Source organism: Aptenodytes patagonicus, chromosome 9 (assembly GCF_965638725.1).
Source record: "Aptenodytes patagonicus chromosome 9, bAptPat1.pri.cur, whole genome shotgun sequence".
NCBI classification, from domain to species: domain Eukaryota; kingdom Metazoa; phylum Chordata; class Aves; order Sphenisciformes; family Spheniscidae; genus Aptenodytes; species Aptenodytes patagonicus.
Window position 1 is genome coordinate 24454238 of NC_134957.1, and position 23990 is coordinate 24478227.

At 47.1% G+C, this 23990-nt stretch overlaps 2 protein-coding genes across 2 annotated transcripts; one reads left to right on the forward strand and one right to left on the reverse strand.

Annotated features, from left to right (window-relative positions):
- Nucleotides 1-181: 181 nt before the first annotated feature.
- MARS2 (methionyl-tRNA synthetase 2, mitochondrial) lies at nt 182-5238 on the reverse strand. The gene is made up of 3 exons (XM_076347556.1): nt 5025-5238; nt 4481-4815; nt 182-1413 (listed from the first exon to the last, which is right to left on the reverse strand). Exons 1-3 carry the CDS (start codon nt 5236-5238, stop codon nt 235-237), a joined length of 1728 nt encoding a protein of 575 aa, XP_076203671.1. The 3' UTR covers nt 182-234.
- Nucleotides 5239-5398: 160 nt separating this feature from the next.
- AIFM1 (apoptosis inducing factor mitochondria associated 1) lies at nt 5399-23285 on the forward strand. The gene is made up of 17 exons (XM_076347557.1): nt 5399-5495; nt 7123-7265; nt 10355-10448; nt 10893-10922; nt 12068-12180; nt 12312-12442; nt 13250-13340; nt 14117-14201; nt 14861-14937; nt 16143-16251; nt 16957-17064; nt 18114-18202; nt 18283-18423; nt 18972-19114; nt 20953-21077; nt 21659-21855; nt 23050-23285. The coding sequence occupies exons 1-17, from the start codon at nt 5399-5401 to the stop codon at nt 23119-23121; spliced, it is 1845 nt and encodes a 614-aa protein (XP_076203672.1). The 3' UTR covers nt 23122-23285.
- The last annotated feature ends 705 nt before the right edge of the window (nt 23286-23990 follow it).

Sequence of the window (23990 nt, forward strand, 5' to 3'; positions counted from 1 at the left end):
GCGTTACCCGAGAAGCTTTCCTAGCTCTTAGCCCCGCTCATGCGACCAATCTGCCCGCGTGTGCCTGCTTCCCACGTCAGGCAGAGGCCTACGCCAGTCACCTAGGCAGGACAGCACAGCCCTGCTCAGTCCGGTTTCCCACTCATCCATTTTATACCACCACTAAGAGATGGGAGGAACATGCTTTTAACAAGTTCCCGGAGGCTTTTATTTACAGAAGCTGTTTGTCAGAGACTAGAGCTTCTTAGTTTCTATCTGATGCTGTCTTGACTTCTCTAGTCTCTGAAATAAGATGCCAGTGTCAGGTCCAAGCTGTCTCCCTTCAAAGGGACATGGCTTCCCATTGTAGCGTGGCAGAAATGTCAAACTTGAGAGACCTCTCTCTTCTGGCTCAACAGCCAGCCTGGAAAGCAACTTGTCTGCAGTGTGTGGGATCACAGGCTGCAGGAGGGTCCCGTAGACACGCAGGCATTCCAGCGTAACGTGGATGATGGTGTCAAGCCAGAGCTTCTCTGCGGGGTCTTTTTGGTTGAGTTTCCAAGGCCTGTGTCTCTGGAAGAAACTGTTGGTCTGCCTTACGCACAGGGCAATGCATTCTAAAGCCTTGTAGATCTGGAAACCTTCAAAATAACTAGCCACCTGCAGAGGCAGAGAAGCCACAGATGCCACGAACTCATAGTCTTCAGCAGAAGCCCTACCCACGGCTTTCGTCCCCCTGTAATCCAAGATCTTTGGAAAACAAGACTCTGAGAAACAAGGGTAAGTGTTGCTGGGGTTAATGCTGAGGGCTGTTGACCGATTCAGAAGCCCCCCAAGAGCATCCGCCAGTTCTGAATTCACTAGCTTAACAACCTTCTCATCGTAATAGTCACAATCCCGCTCAGGCACACCCTGCCTTAGCAGGAAGTACCGAAATCCATCTACTGTGTACCGTCCAATACAAGCAAAGGGGTCAATCACGTTGCCCAGGCTTTTGGACATCTTCTGTCCATGGACAGTCCAGTGGGAGTGCACAAAGATTCGCTCGGGAGGAGCCAGCCCTGCTGCCATCAGCAGTGCTGGCCAGTAGACGGCGTGAAACTTGAGGATGTCCTTGCCCACAACATGGTGCGCAGCAGGCCACCACTCACCGTGTGTCTCAGGGTAGCCCACCACGCTCAGATAGTTCACCAAGGCATCTACCCATACATAAATAGTTTGTGTTGAGTCACTGGGAACAGGAATACCCCACTGCAGCCGGCTTCTCTCACGAGAGACGGACAAGTCTGGCAAGTCCTCTTCCAGCCAGCGGAGCACGTGCTGGTAGAAAGGGTCAGGGGAAATGGCGTGTGGGTTGTCCCGGAGCCACTTCTGCAACGGATCCCGGAACGCCGAGAGCCTGAACATGTAATTCTCCTCTTTGGTCCAGTGTACCTGAGAAGGCAGGAGAGAAAAGAACTATGGCCCAAACGCTCTGCAAACAGTTTTACAATTTGCACGCAGCATTCTCAGCGTGGAGTTTGTCGCACGCTCCCTCTGCGTCTGGATGTGCTCCCCACCACATGCAAAGCCCCTGGTATCTTTCCATGACTAGTAGGAACCTCCTCTCCAAGATACCACCTCCCTGGGTTCCCCAGGGCAACACGTGAGGACTTAGGCACTTGGGATGGCTCAGCACTCTGCTGTTAAAGATGCTCGTGCCCCCAGGGAAGGAACACCTTTCTACCTGCCAGATTTACGTGTCGTCAGGCAAGAATTAGGGAGACGAGAATACACTTTCTTAAAAATGTAGTTCTGCGATAATAGTAGAAAATCATGAAAAGACAAAATGACATTGTTAATTACTGCCTAACAACCCTGGTGCATGCCTTTGCTTTTCTTCTAGGTGCTATGTTCCTCTTTTTCCCCGGTTTAAGCATTAGTGCATCTTAGTTGCTAACTTTGTTCGCCTGTAATCATGTTTAAGTACTGACAGCACTTCTCCCACACATTTAAATTCATTAAATGACACATTTAGCTATATCAATGAAAACTTTGTGGGTAGACAGGGTATGAGCGAGCTGTGTAAAGGCACTCAAGAGACCTACAGCTAGGCCAAGAATTCTTACCTCTTAAAGCTAAATAAGGCTTTAAGATAAGAAAGTATAGGCTTTGGCATCACGCAGGAGAGTTTCAGTTTCTAGCAGTGAACCCAACAACTTCTGACTGAGCAAGAAAGCACCTCACTCTCAATACAAGCAGTAAAAAGCCTACCACACCTCAAGCTGAGATACCCTAAGGAATAATTAGTCCTAGCGGCATGAAACTGCTTTATGATATAGTTGAATGTATCTAATTTCAGCAGCAGCCAGTAGCAAATACTACCTTCGCTTACTGGATTAGAAGGTCACCCCAAAGGAAATATTCTCCCCTACACAAGTCATAAACAAGTTACACAAAAATGTTTTGGTCCCCCCCCAAATTCTTTATATTCTTCCATAACCTTTTTTGGTTTCTGGGTACCAGCTCTCGGCACTCTGTCCAGGAATAACACTTCACACAGAGCCAATGCCATGTCCTCCATCCAATATTCCCTTTTACACAATCCAGCGATCCTTTTGGTAACAACTCAGGACGCAAAAGCCAACTCAAAGTGGGACCTGCAATCATTTCTTCCGAAACGCTGACCAAGTCTGGTGTTTGGCTCTGAAGAGCCCACCTCACATTACCCACCGAGTGCTGAGAGCTGAGCTACCTATCAGCTAGCCGCCTGCAGAAAAGGTGGTTGACAGGTGCAGAAAGCCGCTCAGTGGGAAGAGGAAAAGAGATTAGAAATAGGCTGTCTCCTGAGAACTGGTAAGTTAGAGCCTGGAGCACGCAGAGAGGTTGATAAAGGGCAGAGTAATTTTAACAACCTGCAAAACCAGCGTCTTTGTTCAAGGCTTGCCTGTGAACAGTTACTGGAATATCTGCCCTGCAGAGAAATCTGCGTGCCGTCTCTCCTGACCTTCAAACAGCCCTGACCTCAGGAGCACAGGATAATTCAGGAAGTCTCTAGTCCAGCCTCCTGCTCACAGCAGTCACCTACGGGGTTAGAACAGGTGACTCAGGGCTTTAGCCAGGCACATCTTGAAAACCTCTAAGGATGGAGACCGCAGAACTTCCCAGGCAGCCTGTTCTGCTGCTTGGCTGTCCTCATGAGGAAAAAGTTTCTCTGTAAATCCAGTCTGAACTTCTCTTGTTTCAACTTACGACCATTCTCTCATCCTCCTGCCACATACCATTAGAAGAACCCGGCTCTGTCTTCTTGATGACCTCCTCGTAGCTATCAGGGAGCTTCTGCCACTAGGCCCTCCCCAAATCCCATCTTCTCTGAGGTTGGAGAGGTCAGCTACCTCAGCCTCTCCTCAAACAGCAAGTGCTCCAGCATCCTAACCATCTTGGTGGCCCTCCGCTGAACTTCCTCCAGTTTCTAAATTGTGTTTCCTGTACTGGGGGGGACGGAAAACTGGATGCAGTACCTAGATGTGGTCATTGGAGTGCTGAGTAGAGGGGGATAATCACGTCCCTTGAACAGGCATTGCTCCTGTTCATATAGCCCGAGATAATCCCGTTGGCTGCCTTTGCTGCCCGGGCACACTGCTGGCTCACGTTGGACAGTTTGATACGCAGCTCAGGCAAGTAATTGTTCTCAGGGTATATTTGACTTTGACGCCTGCTGGCTCTATTTTAGATCTAAAGAATGATTTCTTTGCCTGGGAACTTATCTTTTCCCCAACGACATAAGGTGCTTTATCAAGAGATATTATTTGCCAACATACCCCTTTCTGTGTGCACCAACACTCCTATGCCCCAGCCTCGTACAAATATCACAAGAGCATAACCTCTGCTTAGCTCTGAAGCGTGATTATCTGCAACTGCTGGATTAAATCATGTAACTCCTGACACCTTACAGAAAACACAGCATCAGAGAGGCTCTCAGTCAGGTACCACACTCCCGGTTGCATTGCTATTCGGCCATCAGACTAGACCACAGGCAGATATGTTACGGTGTTTTACATAGGGCCGAAACCCACGTAACAAGACTGATGAGAAGTGTCCAGAGGCCAAACTGAATCACCTCACAAAACAGGTCTGAAATCCGGCCACCCAATGAACACCTCAGTTATAAACACCTTTATCCTTCCGTACAGCTAACTTCTTTCATCGCTGCTTTAAAACACTGTTTCCGGGCCAGCAGCCTGTGGAACCCAGCAGCAGCTGAATCCTTTCCATGGCACGTGGCTGAAATTTGCATCTGCCGGTTGGGGTTTTGGCGGCTCTCCCTTGCATAGCCACACACCACTATGAACACAGAAGAGACGGTCTATGAAATACAGGCGCGTCTCAGCTGACATGAATTACAAAAGGCTACAGGAAGCATTAAACACCCCCAAATTCGGCCAGACCAGAGCAACAGATGAGTGCGCCGTGTTTCCGCAGGAGTAGCCGCCCTTGACTGGGACGGTGAAGGTGCCGTTACCTGATGGCCGCTCTCCAACGACACCTTGCACGGGTGACCCTGGGCATCCCTGCGCTCAGCGAGCTGGCTCTCGGGCAGGAAGCACTCCTCGGGAGTGCAGTACCAGCCCTCGTAAGACCCTTTGTAGAGTGCCCCGCCGTCCCGGAGGGCGCCCCAGAAGTGACGCACGGCTCGCTGGTGGCGGGGCTCGCTGGTGCGGGTGAAGTCGGTGAAGGAGACGGCGGCCTGGGTCAAGGCTTGGTGGAAGAGGCCCGAGACCCGCTCGCAGAGCTCCGGGGGAGACGTCCCTGCCGCGGCCGCGGCCTGCTGGATCTTCAGCCCGTGCTCGTCGGTCCCTGAAACGGCAAAGAGGCCGAGGTGCCGCGGGGGCCGCGGGGAGGCGGAGCGGGGGCCGGGCCCCCCCTGCCCCCGCGGGGACACAGGGGCCTCGGGACGGGGAACGGGGACAGCCTGACAGCCCCGGGGGAGGTGGGTGAGCCCCGGGGATGAGCCGGAGGGCGCGGGTCAGGCGCGGGGCCGCAGCGCCCGGTGGGCCCACACTCACCCGTGGAGAGGCGGCCCGGGCCGGCGTCGCGGAGGCCGCGGTGGCGGTGCAGCGCGTCGGCCAGCAGAGCGGAGTAGAGGTGCCCGATGTGCGGCGGCCCGTTAGCGTAGAAGATGGGCGTGGAGAGCAAGAGGCGGCGGCCGGGCCCGGCGGCGGCGGCGGTGGCAGCGGCGCGGCGGGGCGGGCGCGGGAGGCGGCGGGGCGGCCGCAACATGGCGGCGCCACCATAGAGACGGCGGGGCAGAGGAACCGCCCGGAAGGGTCGGCGGAGGCGCGGCAGCGGCGGCCAATGGGGAGCGGGCAGCGGCGCATGCGCCGTGCGGGCGGCGGGGTCGAGCCGGCGGGGCCTGGAGCGGTGCGAGGCGACCGGCGACATGTTCCGCTGCCGCGTGGCCGCCGCCGCCGCCGCGGGGGGCCTGGCGCGCGCCCTGCGCCCCCTCAGCCCCGCGCCGCGGGGCCGCGCCGCCGCAGGTGAGTCGGGGCCGGGGCCGGGGCCGGTCTCCCCCGGCACGGGGGCGGGCGGGTCGGCGGGGCCCTGCCCGTGCGGCAGGCCCGGGGCCGGGTCCGGGTCCGTGTCCGGGGGGCTCGCGTGGGGCGGTGGGGCCGGGGCTCCGTGAGGGTGGCGGGCGGGATCCCTGCCGCTGGCTTCCTCCCTCAGGCGGGTCGGGGCGCCCGTTCCCGCGGCGCCGGGCCCGCCTGCCTGGGCGGAGCGGCGGCCCGGAGCTCCCTCCCCGCTGGGCCACTGCCCGGGGAGGCAGGTCGCCGTCGGGAACCGCGGTTTTCCAAAGCCGCGGCTTGCTCGGAGTCTCTCGGGTCCCGTTAGCCGGGCAGAGGGCACCCGGACCGCCGTTCCAGCGGCGTTGGGCGCTGCCGAATTCGGAGGTAATTGGATAAAAACGCTTTTGGCGGCGAAGTCGGCGCGGGGCGTTGCTCTGCCCTTGGTGCACCGGCGGGACGGACTGCTCGGCTCCACCGCCAGCCACATCGGAGAAGGCTTGTGGGTGAAAAACGGCGTGGTGATGGAATGGAGCCGGGGCGCTGAGGGGGTGCTGGAGGTGCAGGTGCTCAGCTCCCGGGAACGGGAGGGAAAAACTCCTGTGTTCTGGGAAACCATAAGTTAGATGGAGCCATTTAGCATATTTGTATCCGTTCGGATGCTCGTGATTTCGCTGCGGGTTTATATCACAAGTACGTGCGTCTAGGCAAAGAGATCAAAGGGGTATAGCAGTTTGCATGTCATCTGGGTACCGGAGGAGGCGGGAGGTGTTTTCTGCGTCGGGTGGGAATACGTTCTGCAGAAAAGCCCAACCACTTCTGCAGGCTTCAGCTGGCCGGCTGTGTTACAAACACAGTGCTCGGGGCAGTCACGGTGATTGCTCTATTTAGAGATCTAATTGGGACAGGCGGGAGTCTGTGACTAAACCACAGTGAAATGAAATGTTACGTAGCTGTTCAGCTAGATGCGCTCTTTGTCTTGCTTGCACGCTGGTAGATGCCTTCATCTGGATTGGCAAACCTCGCTACTCCTCTTCATTTGGGATGCCCTTTCTGTCAGCAGAAGCCTCTTTCTTCTGGTAGTTCACCTCAGTGGAATAAACTGTGCCGGCAAAGGGGCTTTTTGCTGGTATAACCATACCTGCTGCGTGTCCTAATGAGGTTAAGTTAGCCTCTGCTCGCACGTGGTGGAGCAAAGTGCATCTTTAGACCAGCGCCTGCCTCCTCCAGGCCTCTTCTGTCGAAGGGTGTAAGAACAGCAAATGCGCAGTACATGCGCATCTCTGGTGTAGCCTCCCAGCGATGTGTGGCTTGAAGGCTCCTTCAGCCGGAGGTAGTCTTTCTAGCTTCCTAATAGATGTTCCCGCTATTAATTTGTTCAGTTACTCTTTGATCTTACAGACGTTTTTGGTATCCACAACTGCCTGGAGCCGTTTGTTGTGGCAGAGAATAATTCACTACAGTCACTCAGATGTGGTACTGGGCTTTTCAAACAAGTAGCTTGTTTACTTGGTTTCAGAAATTACTTGGTCTCTAAATTTCAAAACGTGACTTTGTATTGACAGTCTTTTTGTGTTTTTCTCTAATAAATTGTATTCCTTAGGCAACTTGTTGCAGCGCTGGAATGTTCCCATAAAACTGCAGATGAGCAGACAAGTGGCTAGCTCTGGTGTGCCCGGGGGCAAAGGCGATAGTTCTGTTTTTGTCCTTATTGTGGGCTTATCAACATTAGGAGCGGGTGCCTATGTAAGTAGAAAGGTAGAAAGAGCTGCAATACATCTCTCCTGTCAAGCATTTGCTGTATTTCAGCTAACTTTACTTAGCTTTTTATCTCTGTAGCGGTTTCCTCCTTCAGAAAACTTCAAGGGGAACTAACTGAGCTGGCTGGAAATTAAATTCTTATGTTTTTTTTTTTTAAACTGTAATTTCAGTTACCTTTTAGGTTTCTTTACAGTAAAGGCACTCTTTTTTTTTTTTTCCCTCCATACTATGACCAACCACAGCTCTGTCTGTTGTCTTGTACGTGATAGTAGCATATAGTTCAGGGAGAGTTGGATGGCATGTGCTTTTAATACCACAGTAAACCATTCTTTGCCAAATCTCAATTCAGAACGTTAGTGTTTAGCTTGTGTAAGTATACCAAATCAACCCAAAATTGGTGAGCATACATTTATGTCCTACTCAAAAGCATAAAGCTTTTCAGCCTGACTTGGAGAGTAAATCACATTCCCAAACAGCTGAGGAGTAGCAGTGTTACCTAGGAGTGGATGGGTAAGCTTACATCACACAAATCTTTGTTTCAAAATTCTTTCTCTTAGAGGCTCATATTCATTAAAAGTTCCAAGTCCTGGTTTTCTCCTAATGAAACTCTTCACATGCAGAAGGCTCCTAGGAAATAAAAAAAAAAATTCAAAACAGTGCATGGAGGAAAAGTCTTTTCCTATTCCCTTTAAATATTCTTTAGTGTGCCCTGCTGTACTTTTTTTGACAAACAAGGTAACTGAAATTACAAAGCACGTTCTGCTTTTCCCAAGATCTGTTTAATCAAGAGTCCTTCTTAATATTCAGCTCTTTCCCTCTCCTCTTTCATTGCCTGTCTTCACCTACAGTTTTGCAATGTCATCATCTAAGATGCCCTTCTAGATCACTGACGTCTTCAGGTGTTCCTGGCAAAGCTGGCAGCAACCTATTGTTATACTTAATTGTAGGAGGAACAGTCACTGGGACAGGAGTTTATGTAAGATGCTTAAATAAATGTGTGTTAATTGGGTGAGAGGGTGGAGGGAGGGTACCTTTCTGTATGTCATACCGAGTTAGCCATTTACTTTAACTAAACCGTCTTTGTGCTCCCTGGCCTCAGATATTTAATTTCAAGGGACACTGTCAAATAATTTAAGTTTACAAATTTGATATTGCCAAACAGTGTAGTTCTTAGTGGGAAAAATTGCCTTAGAATTAACTTTTTCACATTAAATAAACCTAAAACCAAAACTGGCCATCTTCAATTAGTAACTATCAGAAAGGCACAAATTAACACATCTGTTCTGATATCAGTAATGTTGGCATACAAAAAAAAGGAAATAATCAGCTAAATATAAGTCTGCTAGAGGAAAGAAGAGAAAACTTGTTTAACTTTGTGATTTCTTCAGAGAAGAGCACTGAAATATCACTCCGTTATCTGGCAAAGTACGCAGCTATGTTTCTGACTAGAAAGAACTTGGCATTGTCCCTTTGGAAAAATTTATCCTGAAGACCTGATTTGATATTTTGCATGTATGTAATAGTAATTTTTTTTTTCTAAGGGAAAAAAATTTAGATTTAAAAATCAGATTTAATTTGCTGTATGTTGCCCTTCGGGCTCGCTTCATGGTTCTGCTTGCAAAAGCAGAGGTAGTTTTGTTAACCTTGACTTTTATATGTTTAAGCAAAAGGCTTTAAAATATCTTTATCTTAATTCTTTGCAACACTGATGAGTTCTTGTTTTCTGATATTTTTGACATTGTTTCAGTTCCCTGGATATGCTTTTGTCTGCCTGTGCTCTTTTTCGCGCCTGGCATTAAATTCCTCAGTTCTTCTTTGAGACGATTTGCTATGTTGTAAAACACCTAATTGTGGAGATGGGTAAAATGCAAGATGTCTAGGGAGTAAAAGAGATTTCAGTTCCCCAAAGGAATTAACTTTTGTTCAAACATAGTTTGGATGTCATAACACTCGGTTAGCTAACAGCAAGTGGTTTGGCATCAGCTGCAGCATTGCCTTTGCATTTAGGAGGCACTTATTTCTTGCTGGAAATGTTCCAGCTTTAATATTCTTTCACAATTCAAAATACAGTAATTGGATAGACGGTTGTGTTTCAGACTGTCTTGATAAGTTTTTTCTCTTTTATAAACAATGCAGAATGAAAGTTAATGTCGTGCATCTGTGATATGGATTATTAGCAAGGCTAGGTTTTGCCTTAAAACAACTGTTTGATTCCCTCTAATTTGTTAACTGGGGGGGGCAAATACCATGCTGTGACCTGCTTCCAGCAGGCTCATTGTCTTTTGCTTCTCTACATTACCAATTTTTCTTGGAAGTTAACATGATGTCTTAAAAGATGTTCCCTCCTTGTCTGTACCACTAAATGGTATCCCCAGAACATGCAGGCTATGCTTATACTGTATCCTGAGTTTAACAGACAAATAAACAGCAGGTCAGCATTCAGACATGGGAATCTCTTCCAGCTGAAGGCTGTTGTGTAGAACAGCCACGCTCCCGTGTCTGAGGAGCACAGCTAACGTCACTGATGTTACCGCTGCTAACATCATGCCTGTAACACCTGGCCTAAAGAAAGCCAGTAAGGTTGTTTGCTTGTTCTGTCCAGCTGCTCTGGGCTTTTGAAGCTCGGAGTTGATTTTTGCCTTGAATTTGTCTTCCTTTTCTGCAGCCTTGTGTTGTGCCGTGTGCCATGGCCTAGCTTGCAGATAGCCTTGGGGTTTGTTTGACTGCATTTCCTTGGATGTATCTGGTTCCTCTTGAAACGGGTCTGCAGCCCAAAGCCCAAACATCTGCAGAAAGGTTGATTTCTTGCTTATGGGAAGCAACCAGACAACTGAGATTCATCACATCATATGTAGAGCAGATCGTTTTCTGAGTGCATTCCTCTTGTAGCTATATATACATACCTTTATGGGCACTTTTTTCAGTGAGGTATATTTTGGTCTGTGTGCTTTAATTGAAAGCAGATGGCTTTTCTGAGCAAGCAGGATAGACAAAAGCCTGTCGGGGGGTAGAAGCCGAATGGTGCCTTGGTGCTGTAAGGTATACAAGGTAAATATCTCCTTGTCTGTCTCCAGGTATACAGAACATTGAGAGAAAACAAAGAGCGATTCACCAGCCGTGTCACAACAATAACTACGCGATCTCAAGAAAATGAATCGTCTCCTTCAGGTGGGTACTGGCCTGCTAGGTTGCTCATTGAAGGTCTCTCTTAATTTGAGATCTCAAACTGCAGGGTCTGAACTATTGAGCCAAAGGTTCATACATTTCATAATAACAGTGGCTTTAGGTCATAGAAAATAGGCTGTGTTATGTCACTTTACTAGGAAACCAACAGAAAGGATATCCTGCAGACAGGACAGAAAACTGATTGCTTTGGTTTGAGGGAGAGGATAAAACATGTTTATCAGGGTTGAGGCTGGAGGACAGAGAGTGAGAGCCTAAATGCTGAAGCAGGGGTCTTGGTAAGTCTACATTTCTGGAGACTGTCCCTTTATAGTGGAGAGCCTGTTAATCCTATGGTCTCCTTGAGTCAGCCCTGAACTGCGGCTTCTTAACTGCAGTATCCTTGATAGCCTGTGCTTCGCTGAATTAAGTCAGTGTCTTCTCTTTCAGATACAGATGCTGCTTCTCAGGGCACAGCAGGTGAGTCTTGATGGTAATATTTAACTGACTGTTTTATCCCTACATATGCTTTAACTGCATGAGGCTTAGAAACAGGACGTGCGTGTGGGAGGAAATGCATTCTGGTGGGAACTCAAAAGTTGGTCTCCTTTCAGAAGGCAATTACAGAAAAATACGCCTTGGCATTTTAGGGAACTTTACTTTCTTATAAACTGTTCACTGAATGGCCAGTGCAGAGTTTTTTGTCTTGCTCACAAGTCGATTTGTGTTCTTAAAGAAGACATGCAGCTAGATCAAACACTTTGCAGTTTGTATTTTCCAAATAATTTTGAAAATTGTTTTCTGATTTGAATGACACCCAGGCCGTATCTCTTCTCCTGGTGTTTTGAATAATCTTTGGCTATGTCCCTCTTGCTAGCTCAGCAAACTGTCACTTACTGTAAAACCTGAATGTTGGATCTCTAGTGCGTTGTTTGGCCAGAGTAGAGGCCAAGCATGTTTTTGCTGTCCTGAATCTACTGCACAGAGAATGTCCTGATCTTATATGAAGCTTCTGAAATTGTGTATTGAATGCTGGAAATGAACTTTGTGGGTCTTTGACTTTGCAACCCAGCTTTGCTTCTCCCAGCTGTGCAAATGTAAGCAGCATTCTTAAATAGATCAATTTATAAAATGGAGCTCTTTGAGAGTCTGCTGGACGAGTAGCACCTGTTCAGAGTAAGGCTTAAAACCTGTTAACAGGCTGTCCCAATAGCGGTATTTCAAGCTTGTTATGTAGATCATTCTTATTCTTAACATCTTAAACCAGAGAAAAGTAGATCTGTAACAGAGGAGCTAAAGCTGTGTGATAAAAGCTGTGCTACAGGCATATTCCAAAATTCTGTGATTGCCATTGAACTCAGCTGTGCAGATCTAGCTTAGAAAAAATAATTCGCTGAAATCTGATAGTTTGATTTATGTGGGGAGCCAGCTTTGAGTGAAGCAGCAGCATGGTTCTTGGGAAGTATATTGGGGTGGAAGGGAAGGGGAGGTGAAGGTATTTGAAAGGCAATTTGCCAAAGGAAGTCTGTATGTGAAAGGCATCTGGTGACATACTCTCTGTTCTTTGGGGCTGGGCCGTTTTCCCTGCTGTATGTGCAGTAAGCTGTCCAATCTGTCACCTGCAGCTCCGGGAGCTCACCCTGAGGTCCCATCTCATGTTCCTTTCCTGCTGATCGGTGGAGGAACTGCTGCTTTTGCTGCTGCCAGATCCATTCGGGCTCGTGACCCTGGTGCCCGGGTAAGAGATGCCCTGTTCCAGAGCAGACTTGTGTGGACGACTGAATACTGTGCTTGCTTCAGAGCCTCTGTCATATGTTTTGCCATTTGCCTGGCATCGGTACAGCTGATGTGTTTAATGACCAATTAAAGGTGCTGATTGTGTCTGAAGATCCTGCCCTGCCCTATATGCGCCCACCTCTTTCCAAAGAACTATGGTTTTCGGATGATCCAAATGTGACAGAGACTCTGCGATTCAAACAGTGGAATGGCAAGGAGAGGAGGTATGTGTCACTTACGGGTAGCAAGGATGAAGGAGGGTGTTTAATGAAAAGTTGATGATGATCAAATTGGTCTTGTGAGAGAGCCACTGCAGAGCTCTGCAGGACCCCAGAGTGCTGTGTGGACAAATCACTGTGTAGATTTCTGTGTTCATGTCTGCTATGAAGAGAGCCCTGGGGTGTGTGTGTGTCTGTGTGCATTGTCGCTAGGCTGATCGAAGAAGGGACAGAGCATTGCATGCTGCGTGCAGAGCTTGTGTGTTTTGCACTAGAGCAGCTGACCGACTACCTTGTGGAGTCCACGAGACTCCATGATGTAGGCTGCGGACTCGTGGAGCATGGCTTCCCAGAGATGCTGAGATGTTACAAACAAGTCAGTTGAGCACAAAGGCGCAGACAAAGCTGTGACAGTGCTGGCAGTTGTCAAGAGGAGTGCTGCTTCGCACATGAGAGTTAGCTCGGTACTTAATACCTCTTGAATCTTGCTGTGATTCCCTTAGACATACACCGCCACTGGCAGAAATCCTGTGAAATAAGTTAATAGTAAAGGTGAGGGTGTAGCTTCACAGTTTAGAGCAGAGCTCCAGGGACCCTGGATCACATTTGATTCTTGTGACTTTTGTGATAAAGCCTTACTGATCTAAACCCTCGAACTTTAACAGTGTGAAGACCGTAATTCTTAAAAATAGATAAATAAGAATTCTGGAGCTTGTTATGGATGCACAGAGTTGTCTTTGTATCATTGGTAATTGCTGAATAGCTGGTATCACAGAGCAAGTGGAACCCATTTGATAATGGAGCTTTTTTCAGTATATATTTCCAGCCGCCGTCATTCTATGTGCCTGTTCGTGATCTGCCTTTTGTAGAAAATGGTGGAGTAGCAGTTCTCTGTGGCAAGAAGGTGGGTACAGCACTAGCTATTGTTCTAGCATCATACAGTTCTTCCCAAGCACAGCCTGTGCTCTAAGCTGAAACTAAACAACCGTAGATGGTGGTGTGGAGGGTTGGCTGAGGAGGAGAACGTGTACAAGTTTGGGAAAAGTGTATATGATGAAGCAGGGACTACGCTAAACTTATGACAGCGTGAGTGAAGTTTGAAAACAGGATAAGCTATGAGGAATAGTAGTGAGCTGAGGGAAGATGAGGAAGAGGGAAGGATGAGTCTAGAGTTTGGGAACGGGACAAGAATATGTAGAGCTTAGAGACAGGGTGTGACAAAATAGGAACTAGGCTATATATCGGTCAGAGGGTGAGGTAAGGAGAGTAGAGTGATCTGATTAGGGGGTTATAATGTGAGCGAGAGCATTGCGCAGAAGCAGCAGGAAGGTGGAAAAGTTCATGGTGAGGCTTCTAATATGTTTGCTTCCCCAGTTTTTTATATGTTGCTAAAATAAGATTGCAGTGACTCCTCTTACTGCTGAACTTACACTAGGTGTCTGAGTCCATTTCTTAGACTCAGATCCTGGGAAGATCAGCCTGATCTATGATGGCTGCCAAAGAAGTTGTCTCAATTCCTACTTCCAGTCTTCTCCCTTCCCCCCTCCCACCCCCCCTAAACTTAAAGGTGGGAGAATGTTACTTCCAAGTTTGCTTCTCTAATCAGTAGTCTATGCAGTTTAACTCGAATGGCCCACAGTTCATGGAAGCTTGAGCTCTCCTGCTTGTCTAATTTTGCAGGTTGTGCATATGGATGTTAGAGGCAACATAGTGAAACTCAGTGATGGTACCCAGATATCCTATGACAAATGTCTAATTGCCACTGGTAAGTTGTTGGATTTTTTCCTGTTCTTTGTCTTGTGCCAACCTTTTTATTTCACTGGCATTCATCTGACAAGGAAGTTTCTGCAGTATGTGTCAAACACTTCGTAGAGCAGTCACATGAAGGACAGTCATACAGACAACCATGCCACTGGGTTTTTCACCTGCCTCACATCAACCAGCTTCTCTGGGACGTTCAAAGTTTTGCCCTGTGAAAATCAGCAGGGAAGGAGGAAAAGGTGACTTCCCTAGCAGCTCAGTAAAGGAACTCCTGGACAGGCCAGCCTCTTCAAATTCTGCCTGTAGCAGTAGCAAGCAGAAGAACCAGCTCTTGCTTGGGCAGGGCACTGCTCCAGCATCTCACTCTAGCAGTTCTACAGCCCTCTGTGGTTAAAGTGGAACTGGCTGTCTCCAGTCAGTGGAGCTAGTTGTATAGCATTAGATCTTTTTCCCCGGGTGACTCTTGGGTCACCTACTGCTCACACAGAAGGTCTTTCATGTTAAAAACCCAGACAGCAACAGGGAATAGAGCATATTGTAACAGTTTGGAAAGCACAGTCCAGATTAAAGATAGCTTTGCATTGTCTGGGTAGCCAGTGACATGGCCATGGTATCATTAGTCTCTCTTTCTCTCCCTCCCTCCCCCCCCCTCCTTGTCCTCAGGTGGTTCCCCAAGGAACCTACCCGCCATTGAAAGAGCAGGAAAAGACGTACAACAAAGGCTGACACTGTTCCGAAAGGTAATCTACGGGTGCTGCTAGTCCTGGGGTGAGGTTGAAAAAATCAGAGCCACTACCACTATTTTCAGCTTTTTAACTCTTCTGCTTTGGGTCCAGGACAGCCTTGCCTTGGCAGCTGCTTCCCTCAGCTGGTAACCAGGAGTCCGTTTGCTATTTATTCCTTTTCCCCAGGCAGGTAAACAGGGTAGAGTCTACTAGACTGCTCATCTGCTTGCCTCAGGCCTGAGAGCTGTAATAATGTGATTTTGTTTGTTTGTTTGTTTTTTTAGTTTCCCTCCTGTATGACTTTGCTGCACCTTCCAGGCCTTTTAAAAACATGAGCAATGTAAGCTCTGCAAGTCAGTTTGGACTGTAAGCAGTGTGTGCCTTCAGGACCACGAGTAGATACAGGAAGCTAGCTTAGTACTCCGGGCTGGCACTCCTCTTGAATAAGTGTATGCCACAGTTCTGCAGCACGTGGGCCAGAGGTTGGCCTTTGGCCTGAGACAGGACAGAGACTGCTCTCGTGCTGTGAAATTTTAGCCGAGTAGGAAGTTGAGTGTTCATGTTAGCTCTTGGATTGGCTTAAATAGTTTTCTGGTGAATTAATAAACTCATATCCGTGCCTTCTTCATGGCGTTTCTTCACCTTCATCCTGTGCTTTGGGACAAAGTGAATAAAAGACATGGAAGTTGGTCGATGGCCTTCTGTTTTTCGCTGTGGAGTTGCTTTTTGTTGACATACTCTGCTTTCTTGGAAACATGGGATTTAGAACAGGCATGCAACCTTCTCCTTAGTCTAGTTCAGTGAATGAATCGGGAATAAGAAGCCATATGGGAACTTCCTGCTCTGTGCTGGACTTCCCCTAAGGTCTGGTCTGCTCAGCTGTGGGAAGGGAAAGATGGATGACATGAGCTGTGGCATCCTTGTAGTACTGGATGTGCTGTAGTACACTTGTGTCTAGAAATCTCATTGTAATTTCTCTTGAAAGTTAGGGGAAAATGCAGGAATCTGAGATTGTCTAGACAGGGAAAAGCTTGCACAAACATTAGGAAGCCAGAGAGTTTTTTCTGTGCAATAGATGAACAGGAGGAAGGAGAAACATGTTTCCCTTTCCAAGTTGGGGAGAGGGTGGCTCTTATTTCAAAGGGAGAAATTGGAGAAAAATATCTTCTGCTGCCATTCCCGTTTGAGGATACTTGAAATGGGAATTAATCTTCTTACAGATTGAGGACTTCAAAAGTCTGGAGAAGATTTCAAGAGAAGTCAAGTCCATCACAATTATTGGTGGTGGTTTTCTCGGCAGTGAGCTGGCCTGTGCTCTGGGAAGAAGAGGTAAGTGTGCTTCTGCAGGCAGCTTGCCTTCAGCTGGCACCTTGACATAGGTGAACATTGAACGGAAGCAGCCCGACATTATAAACTTCCTTTTCATTCCCCGACTGCTGAGTTTTTGCGCAGACTTGTGGTTTGCCTGAAGTAACCTTAACGCACGCGTGTTTTGTTGGCTATATTGGCTATATGGCCTGACCTGGTTTTCCGTTTTCTCTCTCATTAGCTGTCAAGCAGCCCCTGACCACAGAAGTTTTTGTGAGTTGGGGCCCCTGGAAGCTCTGCAGGCCAGTGCATGTTGGAAAGTCATTCCACCCTGTAAAAAGTTCTATTTGCTCTCTCAATGCTAAGAGCCACCCTAAAACTATTATTTCAAGGAGGTTGTGAACAACTGGATTCTTACTGTCAAGTGCATGTAGCTTTTTGAGTAGTGTCTTTATGGTAATTTTTCTAATAAGGGAAGTTTTCTCCAAAATACTAAGCATTTTACTTAAAGTCTGCTGTCTGTTATCCTAGAGTTTGCAGGTGTATGTGATACAGTGGCCAGTCACTTTGTGACTCCTGTGGAAAATCTGGGAGCCAGAACTCCCAGTTTTGGAAACTTCTGTCAAGCTCCTTGTGTAAAGTAAAGCATATGCTTGTGTCCTGAAGTCTGTGCTGCTGCTCTTTATCCACGGGTTGTAAGAAGCCTGCTCTTTGCTTTCCTTTCAGCACGAACCAGAGGCCTGGAGGTGATTCAGCTGTTTCCAGAGAATGGCAATATGGGCAAAGTCTTGCCTGAATATCTGAGCAACTGGACCACAGAGAAAGTCAGAAGAGGTGAAGCTGCACTTCAGTGCTCCTCCTCTGCGAGTGGCAGAGCTGTGGTGTTTCGGCCAGTGGCTGTTGTATAGCTCTTCCTTGTGAAATACAGCTCTCTGCTTGTTTTGTCAGTGGAGTCTTAAGAAGACTGGGTCCCTTGCAAGGTGGCCCAGGTGCCGAACAGAACAAGTTGCAGTTCAGGCAGCTTGAGTAGCATGGAGCTGCCATGAATTTCTGGCTTCTTAGCAGTTCCTCTGGGAAAACCAAGCAAATATGCATGCTGATGCCAGTGAGATTTTCCCTCTGGCTGTTCCTGCACAGAATGATCCCTACTACCATACTTGCGAGTTACTTTGATGGCCTCTGTAATCTGGAACCAAAGTTGTCTTACGATAACTGCCTGTTCTCTTCTGAGTTGCTCTAGCCTCAAATAATTTTACTTCTGACAGCCTAATGCAGTCAGCCTAGAGTCACTTTGAGAGAAGGGTTGTGTAGCCACATGCCTTTTGCATACAGCTTTGTCAGGCCAGCTGCTGTAGTGTTTAGCTGATAAAATCAGTACGATCTGAAATACCTTTTTTCCATTTGCTATATTAAGTGCAGAATATATTCCTGTGCGTTGGTAAGTGTAGTGGGGACAGAGGGAGGAGGGATAGAGTTGGGGCTGCAGATTGCAGGGCCTGATAACCCACAGGTCTGAGTTACTTTCTTTTGTTTATGGAAGCGGCCTTGTCGGACCTCTGGGTCTGGCTGTGACAGAGCCAGAATTGAATGTCCTTAGTGCCTGAAAACCTGTCTTGGGGAGTTCTTTTGGATGTGTCATCATATGAGACATGTACTTTTGATTGTCATTTAAGTAGCTCTTTCAAACTTTTTAGCTGGGTTTCTTTCTCCTCATGCTTCACTCAAAACTGTACTGGCACATGCAGCAAAGATAAGGTGGTCTCTCTCTTGGTTCCTAACCTGGCCCCTGCTCTGCCTGCATCTGTTTGCACCAAAGATGCCTGCTTCAGCTGAAATCTGTCTACTCCGGAGCAAGCAGTTATGTTTCCTGTGTTTGTTTGCAGAGGGTGTTAATGTCATGCCTAACGCTGTGGTCAAGTCTGTCTCTGTCTGTGGCAATCGGCTGATGATTAAACTGAAAGATGGCCGAAAGGTAAATTTAAAAGCAGGGAGAGGGTAAGGTTTGCAGGGGCATTGAGGGAATTAAGATAATAATTACGAATTCCCAAACAGGTGGAGACGGATCATATTGTGGCTGCAGTAGGGCTGGAGCCTAATGTGGAATTAGCAAAGTCAGCTGGGCTGGAGGTGGACTCTGACTTTGGAGGGTTCAGGGTGAATGCGGAGCTGCAGGCACGCTCCAATATCTGGGTGGTGAGTATGTGCAGAGGAGTTTTCTGTCTGCTGGTTATGCTGATGCAATCAGAATACACAGATTTATGGGGGCTGGCATACCTCGATTAGGTGAATGGGGCAAAAAATAGCAAGTAATGAGACCAATTGTAGTGCAGATCCTGCCGGCAGCCATGGAGTCTGTTCATGCACCACAGCACGCTTTGTTGCTGTGGTAACGACTGTGCGAGTTTTTGAATATTTATGCTGTGTAAGAGGAGTTGGGGTAACCTAAAGATAGCACAGATTATTGCGTAAGAGGCCCTTTGGTGAGAGTCAAGACTTTGATTCCTCTGGAAAAACATACCTGATGCTGCCTTATTTTTCCGAAGATCGGTGAAAAGTGCTGAGAAACTGGGCCCCGTGTAGCCTGGGGAGTGGGATGATGTGGTGGTGGTGGTGTTTGGGGTTTGTCAGAAAAACTCAGTTCATAGTTCCACTTTGTTCTCTTCCCAAGGCCTTTTTTGTTTGTGCATTAATTTAAGCTTTCAATGTCAATGTTCAGTCCTCACTGAATGATTCTTTTTAAGGCAGGAGATGCTGCCTGCTTCTATGATATCAAACTAGGTAGGAGACGTGTGGAGCACCATGATCATGCTGTTGTGAGTGGAAGACTAGCTGGAGAAAACATGACAGGAGCTGCGAAGCCCTACTGGCATCAGTCCATGTTCTGGTAACGTTGATTTCTTCTTTTGGTATTTCTTATTTGGCCACGTTGCAGGAGCTATGACAAGATACACCTTGTAAAGGTTTCTGTTTCCTGAGTGCAGTGAAACTACTTCAGCAAATACCTTGTACAGCTTCTTGTTCCCAGAAGCTCAGGGAATGGGAGGGCATTTGAACATTCGCTGCTCTGCCCTGGACTCTCTGAAATGTTTTTCGTTCCTGCAGATCCCAGTTTCTCCCTCAATGAGTCCCATTCAGCGAAGCAAGTAGCAATAAAAAGCAGCCCCTTCCTCAAAGCAGGCTGATTTACAGGTTGAACTTAGAAGCAGCTTTTCTGTTACAATTATTGAAAATTCCCCAGCACGGTCTGTTGGTTTCAGTTGTGTTGCACCTTCGCTGATTAGCTGAACTGATGCTTTAGTAGCAACGCATCGCTGCATCCAGGAGCGTACAGGAAAGTTTATTGTTTTCCAGAGAGAGGTATCAAGAAAATGGGCAGTTCTGCTGTATCTTTTTGAAGTTCTTTTTAAAACAAAATACACCCCAACACCCCCAAACAAACAAAAAATAACACACACACACAATCCTAAAACCTGTTAGCTCAAGATCAGAAATTTAAAGTTAGCGGGAGTTTAAATATGGGGAAAGGAGTTTTACTTTTCTTGGAGAAATCCCCTCAAAAATAGTTATGACTTGCTGTGGTTTACCTGGATACTTGGTCTATACTGGACCCAGAAGAGTTTCTCACTTCACTTTTAAACAAGGACACAGAAGCATCCATTTCAATTGTGTGTTTTCCTTGAGGATGCTCTGACCATGACACAGATGCAACTTACAGTCAACTGCCTGTAGTCTTGTGTTTTGTTGACAGGTGTTAACTCTGGGGGTTTGCCAGCCCTCACTGGGTGAGACTTCCTTCTGTGCTGAAGAGCTGGCAAATAGCAAGAACTCCTCTTGCATTTTTTCAGGATGTTCAGGATCCCTCCTGAGCTCTGACTTACCCACTGCTGGGTGCCTAGTCTGGTTGGCTGGCATATTGTTGGTATTCCTTTCAGTAAATCCAGTCTGTGCTGGAGGATTCTGGCCAGAAAGGTAGTGATGTACATATAGAGATACCCAAATTGTTTTGTGGGATGCATTTATTCCCTCAGCGTAGTTGGGAACACTTTTGACACATTGTACTTACTGGGCCCCAACAACAGCTGCTTTGACTCCTATTAGCACCCCAGTTGAAATTCAGCTGGTGCCCAGTTCAAGGAAGTGTTACAGCGATGTGTTCTTCTCTTTAATATTCCTTAAATGCTCTCTTTGAAATATACACTAAATAATTGTCTATGCTGCAAAGTCTAGTGCTTATAACTCAGCATTGCCAGAAGTTTGGTCAAATGGTCTTATTAGGACCCGGAGGAATGCTTGGTTCTGCCCCAACTCTGTCTCCTAGTCACATTGGTACTAAACAAGCAACATAGATTTTTGCAAGTACCTACTAACTGTGTGCCGATACTCACGTTTGAATGCTGAGGTCAGATGTGTGACTTTCTGAAGGGTCAAGATATATGCAGCTTTTGGAAGCCACCCAGCTTCCTTCAAGGGAGCAGGCCTTAAGTATTTTAAGTTTTTCTTCATTGAACTGGTTTCTTCTGAAACTGATGGCCTTAGACTTGCTGTGTCTTGAGTCCTTGTTCCACACTAATGTCTGCAGAAGGGGCTAATGTGTGTCAGTCAGCCCACGTACCATGATTTCACTCGCACAACACTGTCATTAAGGATTTGGGGCTGGATGGAATTGCCTTGTATTTGTCTCACTAATGCTACAAATGATTATTTTCCCTGCTTCATTCCCAGGAGCGATCTGGGCCCTAATGTAGGGTACGAAGCCATTGGCCTTGTTGACAGTAGTTTGCCAACAGTAGGAGTCTTTGCTAAAGCAACAGCAAAAGACACACCGAAAAGTGCAACGGAGCAATCAGGTAGGGCTATAGTCATGCTTGGGAACTGTCCCCATGCATGAAGGTTTTTGTCTCACTCTGTGTAGCGGCCACAGAGTCAGTCTGATCTCGCTGTAGAGCACTAGGAGACATCAATCTGTTTGCTTCTTTTCTAGACCAAGCTTTAAAGGCTGGTTTTGATATTAAAATGTGATTAAAACATAACATTCTTCCAAGAAGACATCGTGTAACTCATTTACCAAAATTAACACTTTTTTCCTTGGTGAAGCTTAATTTCCTCCATAGCAATAAATTGATCAGTTTTTGCACAAAAGAGGTTATGTAGATCTAAGCATATTTATTTTGTATATGCTGCCCGGAAGAAGTAGACTGTTCTGTCTTTTGCATTTGGTGATGGAAGTTGGGAATTGTCAGTGTTGTGCTTCACGTTAGGATTGCTTCATTCTCATGTTATTGCAACGTAACTTCTGCTGGACGCAACTCAAAGAAAAACGCCTCAGTCTCTTACAGAACCCCGCTCTTTAGTCTGCTTTCACCATCACAGGCAAATAGCTGCTGCTTTTTTCTGCACTGGATGTTTGATATCTCTTACTTTGCATTAGGGACAGGTATTCGGTCAGAGAGTGAAACAGAAGCAGAAGCCTCAGAAGTTCACATTTCTCCAAGCTTTTCACCAATGCCTCAAGTTCCAAAGCAAGGAGAAGATTATGGCAAAGGTGTAATTTTCTACCTCAGGGATAAAGTTGTGGTAGGAATCGTGTTATGGAACATCTTCAACAGGATGCCTATTGCTCGAAAGGTCAGTACAGGACTACTATGCTGAATAGTGAGGCTTGCTTAGATCGGGGATTTTCTTGTGGAAAAATCAATTTACCAATTTAAAATGAGGATAAATAAATGCAGATGTTCTGTCTGGAGCAGAGCTGTGCAATATCCAATGGTAGCCCTGTCTCGGGTGAATTATGGGAGATGTCCTTGTGCTTTTCTGCATGTTTGTTCAAAATTCTTACAGAAACAACTTGCATCAGGTTTATGCTTCAAGCCTTGCCTTTGCATGGCTGAAATTTTGGGTCTGTAATAAGTACAGGCAAGAATCATATGCGACTGAGCATCAGAGTGAAATGTCCTATTTTTGTGCTACTTTGTCTAATGTACAAGTGTCTAAAACAGTCTTAAACATCTGTCATCCTAGATACACAGCCACAAAAGGTCAGGGTTAGAAGCAGCCTTGAGTAGGTGCTTAGTCTATCTCCATCCCCCATAGTCTGTCTCCATCCTCCAAGGTAAGATCAGCTATGCGTAGGTCATTTTTTTTAACATCTTTGGAGAATTTCAGTAGGTTAAACTATGAGAGTGACTCCACGCTATCCCCAGGTGATCTGTCCCAAAATGAACTATTCTTAATGTTGGTAGTTTCCATTGGTATCTAATCTGAAGCTTTCATGGTGCCGTTTAAACCTGTTACTTCTCCTGCCCCCATGAAAAGAGAGATCCTTTCCTTCCTTCTCTTAGCAGCCCTTCCTCTAAATCAGAGCACCAAGTATGTACAGGATCCTTGGCCTCTTAGTCTCGTTGCCTAAAAGATAGGATTGCAAGTTTAAGCCACTTACACCGGCTCCTCTAAGTCAATGCAACGAGACTGGCTCATCTTCTCAGAGTTGAGACGAATCACTTTTTGAAGATACTTGTTCTTCCCAGCTGTAAAGGGAAAACCAGACATCAGAAACAAATCCTACAGGGACAGTGAGGTTGGTTTTAACTCCAGCCATTCCTGTAGGCAGATAATGCTATATTTAAGACTCCCATATAAATTTGGCTGTAGTAAGTACTGTTGTCATGTTGTGGACTGCTTAAGTTGGTGAGTTGTCATCAGCAGAGCTTCAGAGAGGATCTAAAAAACTGATCACATTGGCTGGTGACCATGTACAGTCTTGCAGCACTGGTTGTTTATAGTATGTGCAGGTTTTAATGCATTCTTCCTTCCTTCCTGCAGATTATCAAAGATGGGGAGGAGCATGATGATCTCAACGAAGTAGCAAAGCTTTTCAACATCCATGAAGACTAAACTCCAGAATGGGAACACCGCGATGGGAGTGAGTAGGGCAGCAGGGGCTGCTGGCTGTGTGCACCCCTTCATCTCAGACAACTTTCTCTGAGTACTTGTGAATATTTCCAGTCACCTAGAGTTCTAATGTTTGCACCAATAAAGTCAGATTGTTCTAAGTTAAATGCCTTCTTCCTGCACCTGGGTGTTGCTTGTTTTGAAAGGGGAGTATGCTGCCTGCTGTTGTCAGTTTTTCCCTTGTATCGACAACGGAGAAGCCTGCAGAGCTGCCTCTTTTCTTGCAGCACTTCCCAGCTGGTGAGCTTGCAGCCTTGCTGGCTAGCTGCATGGAGGGCTGTGCTCTTGGCAGCAAGTGCTGCCTGTGTAGGAAAAGTACATCCTGATGGGATGAAACAGTACATGATGCAGTGGCTCCCGTGTAAGCCTGCATTTGAAGCCAGGTGTGTGCTCCAGCCTGGTGACCGGTATAAGATGGGGTATAGAAGGGATGGGAAGAATAGAGAGAGAGGCTTAGAGTTGCTAAGGCAGGAGATAAGGGACTAAATTATGAGAGTGATAGAGGAGGTGCACTAATGCAGGTTTGGAGAGCACAGGCTGAAGTGTGTGGGGAGAACCAGTCACTGGTGATGCTGGACCCAGGGTGTGTGATGATGTCAGGAGCACGTTATCAGCTCTCCAGCCACCATGTGGGAATTTGGGTGCTTTCTGTTAACACTGAGCTCTCGGCTGCGTGTACCAGGTAAAGGGATGCAGGAACGGGCCGCAACACCGCACAGTGGGGTGGGAGTTGGGGGGAGAGGTAGTGTTTCACTATGCACTTCGGGACAGGTTGATGCCTTTGGCACGTGAGAGAAAGGGTGTGCGGTTGA